General features: G+C 41.4%; 1 protein-coding gene across 2 annotated transcripts in view; it reads left to right on the top strand.

Annotated features, from left to right (window-relative positions):
• The window catches only part of LOC120533861 (contactin-1-like), a 388538-nt gene that overhangs the window by 304383 nt on the left and 68946 nt on the right, over nucleotides 1-15209 (top strand). For both annotated transcript variants that reach the window (XM_039760909.1, XM_039760911.1), the window contains one exon: nucleotides 2811-2881. In XM_039760909.1, the coding sequence (XP_039616843.1) occupies nucleotides 2811-2881 (71 nt within the window). The remainder of the gene's footprint in view (nucleotides 1-2810; nucleotides 2882-15209) is intronic.

The raw sequence follows: 15209 nt of genomic DNA, 5'->3' as shown, positions 1-15209 counted from the left end.
AGGGAATTTCCAGTGAAATTCAGTTCCTTCTTACTGCACCCAATTAAAATTTTAAATATGGAACAATTCTTCCATTGCAGAAAATTTGGGCTACCCAACAAACAGCCCCTTATTTTCGTAGAACTCTTTTAGGTATTTATGTGAGATGCAGTACAGAAATTTTATTTTTAATTTGTAAGGATCTAGTGTGTATGTACGTGTATATATATATATATATATATATGTATATATATATATATATATATATATATATATATATATTACGTAAAAAACAGATTTTTTTTTTATTCTGGCAAGTCACTTGGCATTCATGTTTAAAAAATTTAATTAAAAAATTATAATCCTTTTTCATGCCTTTTAATTTATCCCTCTGGTTTTAGTATTGTGCCAAATATGTAGTGTAAACTTCGTAAAAATATTTCAGCTATATTCAATATTTCTAGTAAGGTCTTTTGCTTTGGGATTTGGATTATTATTGCTTCTGGAAGTAATATACTGTATAGTTTAATTTAATTATATCCTCAGAACGTCTTGGATTAGTCATAGAAAATGGTGAGGTTTGTTGAGAGTGGTGGGGTGTGAGACAGAGAGCACAAAAGTCAATTTTATTGTCACATAATCAGTATGCTCTAAGCTTTCTTTTATCAAATACTATCCAAATAGTACTGTTTAAAAGTAGTAAGTTTAAAACTTGAAATGGACTGCAATGTTACCTTTGTGTATACTTAATTATATAAAGCTGTAAACTACTTAAGATAAATTTGAATGCAAGCAGAAAAAGTTTTCTTTATATGGTCAGGGAAAGAACATTTTGTCTGGTGTGATTAACCACATTTCTAAATTATATTAAAATAGTGTATTCTGTAGTTCAATTTATAAATTGAATTTACTTTGAAAAATCTGTTAAATACAAGAATAAAATGCTTAAATAAATGTTTTACTTAAGTTTTATTAGTTTAAAATCACAGCACAAAAATCAAAACACAATTCATGGTACAAGATTCCAGCAATGTAACATATGTTAAAATGCTAGTCAACACTTAACCCCTTCGCCAGTTCAGAGAGCCATGGAGACCAAAACCAATTACAAGATCATTTCTCACGTACTGTACAGTATATTAGGACATTAAAAGATAACAAAAGTGAAGTAAAGACAGAAGTCGGCTGGGCTGTTTTAGAAAAAGATAGATTAACTGTTAATAAATTCTAAAAAGCTTTGTGCCATTCTTCATTAGAAAAGTTTGATATTTTCTATTTTTAAATAATACAAAACATACAGTACTTTTTGTAGTGATTTATAGAGGGTGAGTTAGGATTTTTCCAGTTAAACAGGATATTTTAGCAGTCAAGTAATAGAGTATCCCATCAGGTAATACTCCAAATAATGCTATTAGGAGATCAGGAGTAGTTGTGAAACTGGAACTTTCTGATAAATAAGCAAAAGGTTTCCCCAAATATTAGGCATAACAACGCTGATGCATGATGATATGGTTCAGGGTTTTTATTATTCTGTCCTTGATCTTAAGTAAAGGATAGTATTAATCTTGAAAGATGTGCCCAGTTTTAACCTGATGCCCATCATGCTTTGCACAAATTTTAGAAGTGTGTATGTTATTAATAAATTAATTCCATTCCTTGACAAAGAGATTGACAGGTGTCCATTCCCATCATTAGTTAAGATCATGTAGGGTTGTGCGCTGTGAAAATAGTTGGTAAAGTTTGGAAATACTATTAATACATTCATTATGAATGGATAAAATGTATTGATAATAGATATTGATGGAGAATTGGGAAGGTTGGGTACATTTTTGACAAGGTTTCCTTCTAACTTGTACATAAACTTAGAAAACTAATGACTCCCGTGTGTTAAGTACAGTGTAGGTTAAAGAAAGCTGAATCATATTATTTTTGTGTACTGGAGCAGCAGAGTATAGCGTCTCTGCTTTAAAGTATTTCCTACATTACTTGCATATTTTAAGTGAATGATACACGACCCAACTGGAGTGCTACTGAACTGACAATAGTAATTGATGACTGAAGCACAGAAGCAAATCATATAAGCGGAGTTTGAATGAAATTTCCTTTCTAAAATTAACCACACAGATGCAGCTCTGTTTTATTTTGATTTCTCCCAAAGTCTGTATGAATAATCACAATCCATTAATAAAACTGGAAGTTTAGTAGTTCTTTGCCACTCTCTGTTTTAAATCTTTGCTGACTTGCCTTTTTTACGCTTGGCATTTTTGCATTTCAAATGAACGACCTGGATGAGATATTGAAACAAGATTGATGGACTGAATGGGCTCCAAACATATTTCGAAGAATACATTAACTGGTATAAGATATGCGGCCTGAGATGACTGAGGAATCTAATTCTTTAGTCACAAATCCGGGATCGACTTCTGAAAGTATGGGTTCTTCTCTCTTTCCTTTCATAAGCATATCTTGTCTGCTTGTTTGGAGAGATGAACAGTCTTATACTGAGCTGCTGCTTGATGAGTCAGTTGGCAATGTATGGAGTAATCCTTTTTTCAAACATCTAAGCTGACTGTGTTGCAGTAACCTTTCTTAACAGAGAGTCTGTCCTTTCATGACATTTTAAAAATAAATCTGAGCTAGATCCAAAATGGTCTTTACCCATATTCCATTGGTTCTTTATATCTGAATTACCTATTTTTAGTAAATCATCAGTGGAGATGAAAATGCTATTTGATGGTTAAATGTGTGGTTTTTTTTTTGTAAATATTATTTTCTTTAAGAATGACAATTTTATTCACAAAGTCCTACATAAGAATTTTTTTTTATTTTAGCGCCAACTGTGGCACCATCACATATTGGAGGAGGTGGGGGAAGCAATAGAGAATTAACCATTACTTGGATGGTAAGTTTTTCACACAGTGCATGTATCTTTATCATTGCATTTTTTCTCAGTAGTTTGATAGAGTGCATTGTGGGACTGTGAGCCAGTCACTTTTATGCCGGAGTACAAAATGCAATTCCAGAATCAATGAATAGCATGGGAAGAGAGTGTAGTTATTAACTGTGCCACTTGATATTACATACACACAGTCTCATTAATCAGTCTGCCAAGTGGCATTGTGTTGAGGTGATCAAGATGCATATTAATTCTACAATTGCGCAGGTGAATTGGTCTTTTTTTTTTTGTTTGTTCATGATGAAAAAAAAACATGTCAGGACATTGAACATCAAAAACAATGATGATCACATTTTTCTGATTTAATGGACTTGTTAATAAAGAGTTTTGTCATGAACAGGCTGCTGATAAGCAACATTATGCTAAACTGCTAAGGCATTGGTGTGTAAACTTCAGGAAAAAAGTTTGGTGCAGGAGCACACATAAACTTGTGTTTTGCACCATGACAGTGCACCTGCACGCACGGCTGCAACATGACAGCACACTCACAATGTTGTTCAAAGGGTTTTTGGCCAAAAACAATGTGACTGTTGCGTCACTTCCTGTGACTTTTGTGTTGTTAACACAAAATTAAAATTTAAACTGAGTGGAAGGTGATTTGCTGTTACAAATCCAGGAAAATATCTCAAGAGACTGTAGACACTGTAACAAAAGACGAGTACAGGAAATGTTTCCAGAAATGGAAGAAGCATTGGGACAACTGTATTGCATCTCAAAGGGAGCATTTTGACAGTAACTAAATTGTTGTAAGTTGTATAATAAAGTTTTTTTTTTTACATTTCTGGGAATTCAGAATTACCCAAAGCAGTAATTTTTACATTAAACTACTGTACATGTATTTGTCCTAATAGATGCAAAGTATCCCAGTTGTACATTTCTGTGATGATTATAGAAAGTATAATTAATTTCTGAAGTTTATTGGTTCAGTCAACATGCACTATCTCAAAGGTCTTTACAGGGTTAACATAAGAAAGAAAGAAAGAAAGAAAGAAAGAAAGAAAGAAATGCAAAAATAGATAGATAAATACAAATGTATAAACATACACATTATGTTCTGAAAACACACCACAATGACTAAAAATGAAGAAAAATGTAAAATGAAAGAAAGGAAGACTACTGGCTTGATAGTCACAATCACTCAGTTTTGTCTTCCTTTTCTTCTTTGCTGCTACCTCCAGGTAGTACAGAGTGTGTCCCATAACTGAGCCTGCCCTTTTTTTTAGTTTGTTAATTCAGTGGGCCTCTACTGTAGTGATATTACCGGCCCAACACACAACAGCATTCAAAATCACACTGGCATTACAGAGTTGTAGAAGATATGAAAGATGTCACTTGCCACATTAATGGAAAGCAGTCTTCTAAGGAAGAAGAACCTGCTCTGCCCTTTTTTATATAGTTCCTCTGTGTTGTGAGACCAGTCCAACCTGTCACTGATATGGACCCCCAGTTATTATAGGAGTAATGGCCCTTTGGTGCAGTTCCTTGGTTTTGCTGATGTTACGATGCAGACAAATTTCTTTGCACCACGAAACAAAGTTCTGCTCCTGACTCCTTAACTCTGTCTCTGTATATTTATAGTTAGTGGTGTACACAGCAAAGGTTAAAAGAGACAGGATTTTTCATTGTGGTCCTGCAGTGTTGCTTAGATCCATATCAGAAACACAATCCTTGAGTTTTACCAACTGCAGTCTGCCCAACAGATAGTCCCTTATCCAGGCCACCATAGGCTCATCCACCTGCATATCTCTTGAGTTTACCCCTTAACAGGGTTGGCTGGATAGTATTGAAGGCAATGGTGAAATCAACCAACATATTCCTCACAGTGCTGCCAGCTTTGGCCAGATCCAGGTTGTTGGAAACCCTAAAATCATCATACACTGTTTTCCTTTCGCAAGACGTAAACAACTGGTTTTGTTCATTGGAACCTTGTGACGGTGCAGGTTGGCTCCATGCTCCTGTTGCATCCAGGAGAGTCTCTTGAACCCGCTGCTGCCGATAAGATACTCAAGGGATGAGCCTAGCAAATGAGGACACTCACACATAGCAAGGGGTAGGTGCAATGTAATAAGTGTTTTTATTAAAACAAAGTCAATCAAAACAAGCAGTGTTCAAAAGTGCATTGCTCTCTTCTTTAAATAATTAATCCATAAAAACAGTGCGTTGAAAATCCAGATTAAAACAAGGTTAAAATCAACAGCCATCAGGTCCCTCATATTTTGTTGGATGAGCCCAGCTGGACTTCACTTTCGTCTTCCTGGCTCACCAATTGCTTGCTCACCCGGCCCCCACATTAGATGCCTCAAAGTGGCACCAGCCAAGCCTCTTGGGATTGGTTGTCCTCCTTTTCACACCCCTGGTATACCTCCGATCCCTGAGATAAGGTACCATCCCGATTGTTTCAACAGTTAATCATTGGGGATGATCTGACCCTAGAAGACTGATCTTCGCTTCCTTGGGGGCCTACAACTGCGCACTCACACTGCCTGGCTCATCCTGCCTCTCTCCACGATGCACGTCTGTCTGTCTATCTCTCTCTGTCTCTCTTTTGCTTGTGGGGTATAGGTGTGCATGCAACACTCACTCTGAGGAAGTAATGAGGTCTCTGGAGCAAAGCGCATTCCCACATCCGATTAGAGCCTGCACTGCACTTTGTAGGGTGTGATTACTTATTTAAAATTAGCACAGTGCCACAGACCACTTATCATAAACTTGTCCACTTTTGACAAGATTGATGCTTCCTCTGAAACAAGGGTGTCCAACTCAGAACTTGGGAGCCAAGAGTGGCTGCTGGTTTTTGTTATAGCAACTTTTCAATTATTACTTTCCAATTGAACACATAGCCATCTGTTGCCTTAATTTTAAATGGCTTGCTTTTCAAAGATTTAACTTTTGCTTCTGAAGTGGTCAAACAATAAAGAAATGCAAAGCAAGCAAACAGCTCTTGTCAACAAAACATTTGTTGGAACTCTCAATAAAAAGAAAATCAGCTGTTTTAGAAATGTATGGTGTGGGGGAATAGCAGCACTAACAGGCCATACTAATTAAATTGTAGTTAAACAACGAGATTACTGATAGCAAGAGTTGCATTCTATTTAAAAAAATTGGTTGGAGTAAAAATACTCTCCTTCAAGGAATGAAGTTTGTTATCCTCTGGTTAGCTGGCTTGCTTCTCATCTCATCATTATTTAGCTACTAGTTAAGAAAAATGGAAGCAATTAAGAATTCTCAACCCTAAAAGGCATGTCTATTAAGGAAAAAGAAATATCTTTAGTTAGCAAGATTATTTGGTGACTCATTTGGAAAGTGACTGTTGTGAGAAGTCAAGCAAGATTAAACCTTTTAATTCGCTAGCTGAACTTATTAAAGTATTCAAGCTTTCAAGGCAACTGAGAACCCTTTTTCAGACAGGTTTTCTAAACTTTTCTGTTCAGCTTTGATATTGAATGATGTAGAGCACCATTTCAGCAATTTTTCTTCCTGTTTCAGCGTCATACTATAGCAAAAACATGTTCAAGCAATTTGCCGTACTCTCAGAGAAATTCAAAATATCTGGAAGTGTTTTTAAAACAGCATTTCTTTTTTTTAACCACAAAGATAGCAAGCCTCAATCATCACTGTCATGTCTTAGCCTGGGTTCTTCCCCTGGCTGGGGGTTCAAATTCATGTTTTAATTCTCCTTTGTTTGTTTTTATTTCTTTTAATTATGTTGATCATGTGCATCAGTCTTTGTTTTTGGTTATGCCCATGTATATATAAGCTTCCTTTGTTATATTGCACTTGTTGTGTGGGTGGTCCCCCCAGCAGGCCGGGCCACCTGCCAACCACTGCCAAGAAGTGCCATCTGTCCTATAAATTCAGAGGGCCTTCCACAGTTCCTAGCAATTCATTGTGAGTGTGCTCTGGAGTCAGTAAGTTAATTGTGTTTATACTGTGCTTGTGCCTCAGTATATGTTCAGAATTTTGACCTTTTTTTTTTTTTACTAGTGTCTGGATTATTACATTGGAACTTTGTTTTCATTGGATTACCTTAGTGGTTTTGGACAATTCCTTTACCTTTTGTGCTCCACTGACATTCATTGTTATTGAACAGTTTTTTTCTAAGAATAAACTTTTTATTTTATAAAAATGTGATGTTTCCTCTTATTACTAGACATGATTTCACAGTGATATCCCCTGCTAGTAGGCATTTTTTGAAAGTTTTATGTTCTTTGGTACTTAACACAACATTTACCCCAAATATTTGTGGCAGAATAGACACAGTGATTTCCACCTGCAACTTCGTTCCATACTTACCAGCACTACTGTCTTTATGGATTGTAAGAACTGGAGACCAGAGGCGTGGAAAGGTTTGGGGCAGCCACCCGTTTAATGCGGTTTCCCGGCTGCAAAAGTCTTTGAGGCATTTTTAAACAGTTGTTTACACAACAGAGTCCAAAACAGAACTGCCTGCCTAAGCAAAGGCAGTGAGCTTTATAGCACAGAGGGCGGAAATGATGTCGTCCTCTGGGCCGGAACTGGAAGTGACATCATCCTTGGGGCGGAACCGAAGTGACCTCATTCTTGGGGCGGAACCGAAGTGATGTGTCCTTCCTGGAAATGGCGGCTCCTGGTGGGATTTCCCGGGTAAGACCTGCAGAGAACTCAGAAAGAGCGTCAGCGTACCCCGCCCCCCCCTGGGCAGATGTATAAACAGTATTGTCTAAGCCCTTCAGCTGCTTCCCATGCACACGTGTGTGACAAGACTCCCCTCAGCCCAGACCCGTCGGGTCGGGCGACCTGCACCGAGAGGTCGTGGGCCCGGGAGAGGGCATCGGCGTTGGCATGAAGGGACCCCTGTCAATGAACGAGCGTATATTTGTACTGCTGCAGGTCAAGAAACCACCTCGTGACCCGTGGATTCACTCCCTGTGAAGGGCCATCCACTTCAGAGGCGCATGATCCGTCACCAGAGTGAACACGCGACCCAAGAGGTAGTACCGCAGCTGAGTCACCGCCCATTTGATCGCCAGAGCCTCTTTCTCCACCGCCGCGTACCTGGTCTCCCGGTCCAACAGTTTCCGGCTCAGGTACATAACGGGGTGTTCAACACCGTCGGCGCTTTGGCTCAACACGGCTCCCAAGCCTGTGTCCGGCGTCCGTCTGGAGGACAAAAGGGAGAGAGAAGTTAGGGAGATTAAGATAGGTGCTGAAGTCAGAGCCCTTTTAAGTCACTGAATGCAGCCCCGCTTTATCAGACCATACCACCGTATTAGGAGCTCTTTTCTTTGTCAAGTCGGTCAAGGCGCCGCTCTCGGAGAACGAGGCACAAACCGGCGGTAGTACCCGCCAAACCGAGAAAGGATTGGACTTGCCGCTTGGTTTTGGACGGGCCAGGCCATTATGGCTTGCAACTTGGAACACTGTGGCCTCACAGTACCCGCCCACTAGGTAGCCCAAATATTTGGCTTCTCTCAATCCGAAGAAACATTTCTTGGGGTTGATGCGGAGCCCGGCCTCTCCCAATGTCCGTAATACTGCTGTGACCTGCTGTATGTGCTCCTTCCAGGTGCTGGAATAGATGACAACGCCATCCAGATAGGCAGCACAGAGCGAGTTATGGGGCGGAGCACTTTGTCCACCAGGCGCTGAAAAGTCGCAGGCCCGTGTAACCCGAATGGAAGGACACGATACTGCCAGTGTCCGCTAGGAGTGCTAAGCGCGTTTTTCCTTCGCGGACTCCGTTAAAGGAACCTGCCAGTACCCCTTTGTCATGTCAAGTGTAGTCAAGAATTTGGCTGGTCCCAGTCTCGAGGAGGTCGTCCACGCGAGGCATGGGATAAGCATCAAATCGGGAAACTTGGTTGAGCCGACGGAAGTCATTGCAAAACCTCCAACTGCCGTCAGGCTTAGCAATCAAGGCGATGGGACTGGACCAGGGACTACTACTTTCCTCGATCACTCCTAGTGCCAGCATTCGCTTGATTTCCAGTTCCACTTCTACTTTCTTTGCCTCCGGGAGTCTGTAGGGTCGCTCACGGACGATCACCCCCGGGTCAGTCAATATGTCGTGCGCAATCAGAGAGGTCCGACCTGGCTGTTCACTTACCACCTCTGGGACCGCGGATAGCTGCTTCGAGCTCCTGTCTCTGTCTGGGAGATATCTGTTCGCCGAAATTAAGGGAACTTACTTCCGCGAAGAGAGCAGGGCTGTCCGGAGGAGGGATCGGGATCCCTCTCCTTCCACGGTTTCAGCAGGTTTACATGATATATTCGCTCAGCTGGTCGGCGATTGGGCTGTTTCACCAAATAGTCGACCAATCCCTTCCTCTCCTTAATTTCGTAGGGGCCTAGCCAATGTGCGAGCAGTTTAGAGTGTGAAGTAGGAACCAATACCATGGCGCGATCCCCCGGTTGGAACTCCCGGAGAGTCGTACCCGGTCATACAGGCGGCCTGTGCTGATTGTGCCTCCTCGATATGACTTTTAGAATAGGTCTTATTGCATCAAATCTATCGCGCAATTGGGCTATATACTCCAAAATATTAGTGGAGGGCTGTGCCTCCCCTTCCCAGCCCTCTTTTAAAATATCTAATAAGTCCCGGGGCTGTCTTCCGTATAGTAATTCAAAGGGAGAGAACCCCGTAGAGGCTTGAGGAACTTTCCCGTAGGCCAAGAGGACAAGGGGAGGGGTTGGTCGCAATTCCTCCCATCCTTGCTGACTACCTTACGTAGCATTTGCTTGAGAGTTTGATTTAAATCTCTCCACTAGCCCATCGGTTTGAGGATGATACACGAGGTTTTAAATGCTTTATTTTCAGTAACTTGGCAGTCTCCTTGAGCGTTTCCGAGGTGAAAGGCGTTCCTTGGTCCGTCAGGACTTCTCTAGGAATGCCCACCGTGAAAAGACTCCTACTAGTTCCGTGCAATATTTTTAGTGGTAGCCGAGCAATGGAGCGGCTTCAGGGAATCGGGTTGCATAATCCACGAGGACGAGTATATATTTATATCCTCGGGCTGAGGGCTCAGGGTCCTACTATATCCACCCCAATCCTGTCAAAGGAACGTCAATAAGGGGAAGGGGAATCAGAGGAGCACGGTCCTTCCTAGGAATTTGCCGCAGTTGACACTCCGGACAGGAAATGCAAAAGCGGCGAACCTCCTCATTAATCCCGGCCAAAAAGCGGAGCTTAATGCGCTCTAATGTTTTATCGGGCCGAGATGGCCTCCAAGAAGGTGAGAGTGTGCTAACTCGCAACCCTGCCGCCGGTAGGTCCGCGGGACTAGCAACAACTTCCGGACCTTCCCCTCATGTTCAGCGACCCGATACAATAACTCATTATCTATGACAAAGTGAGGTCCCTGTGGCATGGGCAAATGCGTCGTTGGCCGTTAACGAGAACCACTGCATTCTTTATGTGCTTCAGAGAGTCGTCATTCCACTGTTCTCTCTTGAAAGAAGCCGGTCGCTCTAAACTGAAAGTGCAACTCAGAGAGCGGGTCGGTCTGACCTCAAGGGGCGGAGACTCCTCCCTCGCTGCCGGGGCGCTAGTGGATGGCGTAGTAGCCCGCGACGGTCCGGGAGTGTCTTCGTCAATTTCTTGGCCTACCACCCCACTCCCTGTCGGCTGATTACACGGTGTGGAAGCAGCTTGAGATGAATCTTTATCATCTATAACGAGGCCAAAAGCTTTCTAAACTACCGCGGTTACTGTCAGACCAGTCCCGCCCGAGGATTACGGGAAACGGAGGATCCGGGTGTACCGCTTCGTAAGCTGCGAAGGGTTCCTCCGAGACATACGTAACACCGGGCGGTATTGTACAGCGGATATCTCCGTGTATACATTTTAGACTGGTCTTTTTTTAATCCATTGTTGCGGTAGAACAAAGCGGCGAGCAACGACAGACACGTTACTGCGGAATCAAACAGCGCTGTTATCATATGTCCATTAATAAGAAGCTCTCCCGTATGTTTATCCGCCAGGGATTGCTAAGGGCACACAAACAACCCGCCATTGTCCCCTACGGTCCGCCTTGTTCCCCGACAGGTCGCAAGCCAGACGGCCCGGCGACTTCGGAACAGGCTCTGGATTGCGTGGAAGGGACTGCTTTTGTAGGACATAACTCCCGGTAGTCCACAGAGCGGCTGTTCTGCCTCCCCGGTTTCACAGCCGGCCTCTGGGTTGCAAGAGCTGTAGCAGCTCGTCCATAGAATGGAATTCGCCCCAGGCCGGCTGGGCAAATTCCTGGGGTATCGCTGTAGCAGCAAAAACAGGCCACTTGCTGCACTATTTGCAAGGGGGTCAAATCAAATGGCCGTAGCCACTCACCCACCTGTTGCCAGAGAGCCATAGCCTGCTCTGACAGCCCTTTAGTTGGGTTAAACTCCCAGTCTATTATATTCTTCACCTGCCGGCCTGGGGACAGCCCATCGTTAACAGGGACCTTGGTCCCGATGGGCGGCTCGGCTTTCCTACCCAGAAGAGCATACTGAGCCACTCGTGTGTTTTCCCCAGAAGCCAGCCCATGCCTGTGGGTCCCCTCTACCTTCTCCACGAGATGGGTTGGTAGCCCCGGGTTATGCTCGTGGAGCAGAGCCTGCACCGCGTCCTTCCTGACCCTCCGCGCACTCCCTGCCCCGAAACTCGGCCCCGGTACTCACCCACCTGGTTCCTTGAAGTTCGTGTCCCGGGTTCTTCGGGACCCCATCCTGCCGACTACGCCACTGTAAGAACTGGAGACCAGAGGCGTGGAAAGGTTTGGGGCAGCCACCCGTTTAATGCGGTTTCCCGGCTGCAAAAGTCTTTGAGGCATTTTTAAACAGTTGTTTACACAACAGAGTCCAAAACAGAACTGCCTGCCTAAGCAAAGGCAGTGAGCTTTATAGCACAGAGGGCGGAAATGATGTCGTCCTCTGGGCGGAACTGGAAGTGACATCATCCTTGGGGCGGAACCGAAGTGACCTCATTCTTGGGGCGGAACCGGAGTGATGTGTCCTTCCTGGAAATGGCGGCTCCTGGTGGGATTTCCCGGGTAAGACCTGCAGAGAACTCAGAAAGAGCGTCAGCGTACCCCGCCCCCCCCTGGGCAGATGTATAAACAGTATTGTCTAAGCCCTTCAGCTGCTTCCCATGCACACGTGTGTGACAGGATGTTGTCATATTTTCATGTGCAGAATGAAATACCGTCAGTTTTTGTTAAATTTTCCACACTAATCTGTTCTGCCAAGTGCCACTCCCACACAAACATTGCTCAGACAACTTTTTAAGCACAGCAATACCAATCACCAATTTCATTTCACTTGATCAGCTGATTCCGATACAGATTTTGATTTTGTTTTTCCTTTGTCCTTTTAAAAAGCATTCTACACTAAGCTCCTGTGTAACTAGGTGCATAGAAGTGTTATGTCCTACAGTATATTAAAGTGTTAACTCTTTTCTTATAATTAAACTATAGACCACAGGTGTTCACTGTTATTTTTTATTAACAAAATTAAATTATGTAGGCTTATTGTTCAGTGACCATAAAAATACCAAAATAGATTATAATGTCCTTACAATACAAACGTTAACTAGTGACATATACAGTATACAAAAATATTTATCCATAATATATATGGCATAAAAGAAAATGCGTCTAATAATTTCAAGTGGTTGTATTGTTTAGATTTTTCTCTAATGTACTTATTTAAGATAAAGTTGTATTAAAAAAGTAGGTTTCACCATTTCTCTGAAAAAAATGATATTCTCAGACAATCGATTCATTGATATTGGCAATCAAACACTGCTTAAATGTAAATATACTGTATATGCACTTACAGGTTTTAATCATTTTAAAACGTTAATTGCACTACCCCTGTTTGCTGTTAAAATATACATTAACTACATTTATACAGGTGTGTGTTTTTTTTCTTCAGTGTCTCACAGAAATGTATAATTCTTGAGGTATAATTACAAATGTGGATAACCACAATTATGTAGTGCTTGTTTCTTATCAAAACGTATGCTGTATAACACACAGCAACAAATAATAAATACAGTACAAATCTTTTAAAAAGCCTATTGTTTACTAAGTACCAATCTCAAATTCGTCTTTCTTTCCTTTTTCCATTTAAAAATGTATACTGCTGCACTTAAAACAAGCTCACTGTCCAAACTCAAACAGTGTCCATTTTAATTTATAGGACAAAATAAAAAGGTCTGAATTCATTAAAGAAAGTAGCTTTTCTTTCCATTTGTCTAATTGCACATGACCAGTTCTCTGATTTATTTTTCTTTAACATAAGGCTAATATTCCAATCAGCATAAATAAACCACTGCTAGCTGCTCTTTGTTTACACTGCAGGAAGTTTGCTGCAAATAAATAAATAAATAAAAGTCATGCACTGTCTTAACTATCGTAATGTCTCATGTAAAGGATCACTGCAACTAAATTACCATAAAGCTTAGAAAATCAGGTGATTGATCAGAACACCCCTGCTTAATACATTTCACTGCACACTATGGTAGTTTGCTCTATTTTGCAGACTTCATATTTTAATATATAGTTTCCATACATTTTCATTATATTTTCTCATAGCATATTAATCTGTTTTAGGTTGCTAACAACACTGACAAAAAAATGAAATACGTAATAACTCTGAGTCTAGCAGAACTCCTTAGCCCCTTAGGCACAGGGTTAAAAATGCAAGTATTTTAGCTCCTTAACAGTAAAACATTGGGAGAACAGGCCATTCAGCCCAACAAAATGTACCATTTTAACATCTCCAAAATAACATGTCTTGTTTTGAAAGTCCCTGAAGTTGTACTGTCTACCACACTTCTTGGTAACTTATTTCATGTGTCTGTGGTTCTTTGTCTGTAATGTAGAATTGAAAGAGGTTTTGATCTTGGACACAGAGAGCTCAAGATGGAATTGGATAAAGTGTGAAGACTGAAGGAGTAGCAAAGCTAAGAAACTGCTTATATCAAGTTAGCTGTGATGAAAGCATTCATGGAAAGCGTCTGCTTGGAGAAAGAAATGGAAAGCTCTGAAATTAAGGATGATTCAAATTTTAATTTTAGGGGCTAAGGAATGGTAGATCATGGGGAGAGATTTGGCCACATAGTACCAGAGGGCAACAGCAATGATATAATTTCCGGAACACACAGATATTAAGGTGCCAGGGGGCTAAAGGGGCAGAGATGACAAAAGGGGTCTAGTTCTAAACCTGCGAGGTAGATTCTCCATGGGACAGAGTATAATCTGTGGAGAAATTTCAGTTTCATATGCTGATTAGAATTTGTAGAGTGTTTTTTTTTTTTAAGATTTTAAAAGGTTGTATAACAGCATTGAGGAAATGTCTATCAGTCAATTACAATGTTTGAGGGAGTACAAATCTGACGTAGGTTTGTGCCTAGAAAGATAGGTTTGAAGCAAATAGGTACGGTGGTTTAAGTGAAGACTCCATGTGTTCTGAGCACAGACTTTAGCTGCAAGGTACAAAAGGTTGGAGCCAGAAGGAACAAAGTGGTTGGACTAGAGAGAGAAGGGAATGTTTCAGTCCGTGACTCATTAGAAATGTCTCCAAGTGTGTGGATTTCTGACTGAGGCCATAGTGAGCAGGAGATAGGTCAACTTTCAGGATTCAGCATAGAGTTATGAAAAAAAAGAAGTGTGGAGATGGCAGCGAGTCCATCAGTTTCTCAATTCGTCTCCATGTATAAAGAGCATAAGAGACAAATTTGTCAGGAAGCAGGAGAGAGAGGGAAAGAGAGACACAGGGAGACTTTAATATTTTAGAGATAAAAGAAAAAGAAGTAGGGTAATGAGTGGAGATGTATTTTGTTTCTAGCTGGGAGGACTGATCCTGCTCCACATCAACCTCAGAGTAAAGGCTTTATGGTACAATTCCATGTCAGGGAGAGCGAGACACCACCATATGACCTATTGTGGATATGCATTGAGCATTTAAATGATGTCCACTTGTGATTTCAGAACAACGTTAGAGATATAAGAGTAGGCAAGTCCTTAGGAGTGGGAAGAAGAGGAAGCATAGAGTTAACAAAATGTGTTCTGGGAAGAAAGTTCATGTCATTTTAGTTTTGTGACAGCAGGTGTACCCCTGCCCAGTGAGGATAAGGAAGGAAGAGATGGAGGCTGGAAATGTAGAAATTCTTGATCTTAAAGCAGAGGGTGTATATTAGGCAGGTGTAGAAGCTTGCAGGCCATCCTCACTTCTATTTTTACATTATTATTGTTTTCATTGAATTCTGATTAAAAGACTTTGTTATCGTTGTGCTTGAATTATTCCTGTATAT

This window comes from Polypterus senegalus, chromosome 8, assembly GCF_016835505.1.
Source record: "Polypterus senegalus isolate Bchr_013 chromosome 8, ASM1683550v1, whole genome shotgun sequence".
NCBI lineage: Eukaryota > Metazoa > Chordata > Cladistia > Polypteriformes > Polypteridae > Polypterus > Polypterus senegalus.
Note: the sequence above shows the minus strand (reverse complement) of the source record. Positions and strands in the feature narration are given on the sequence as shown.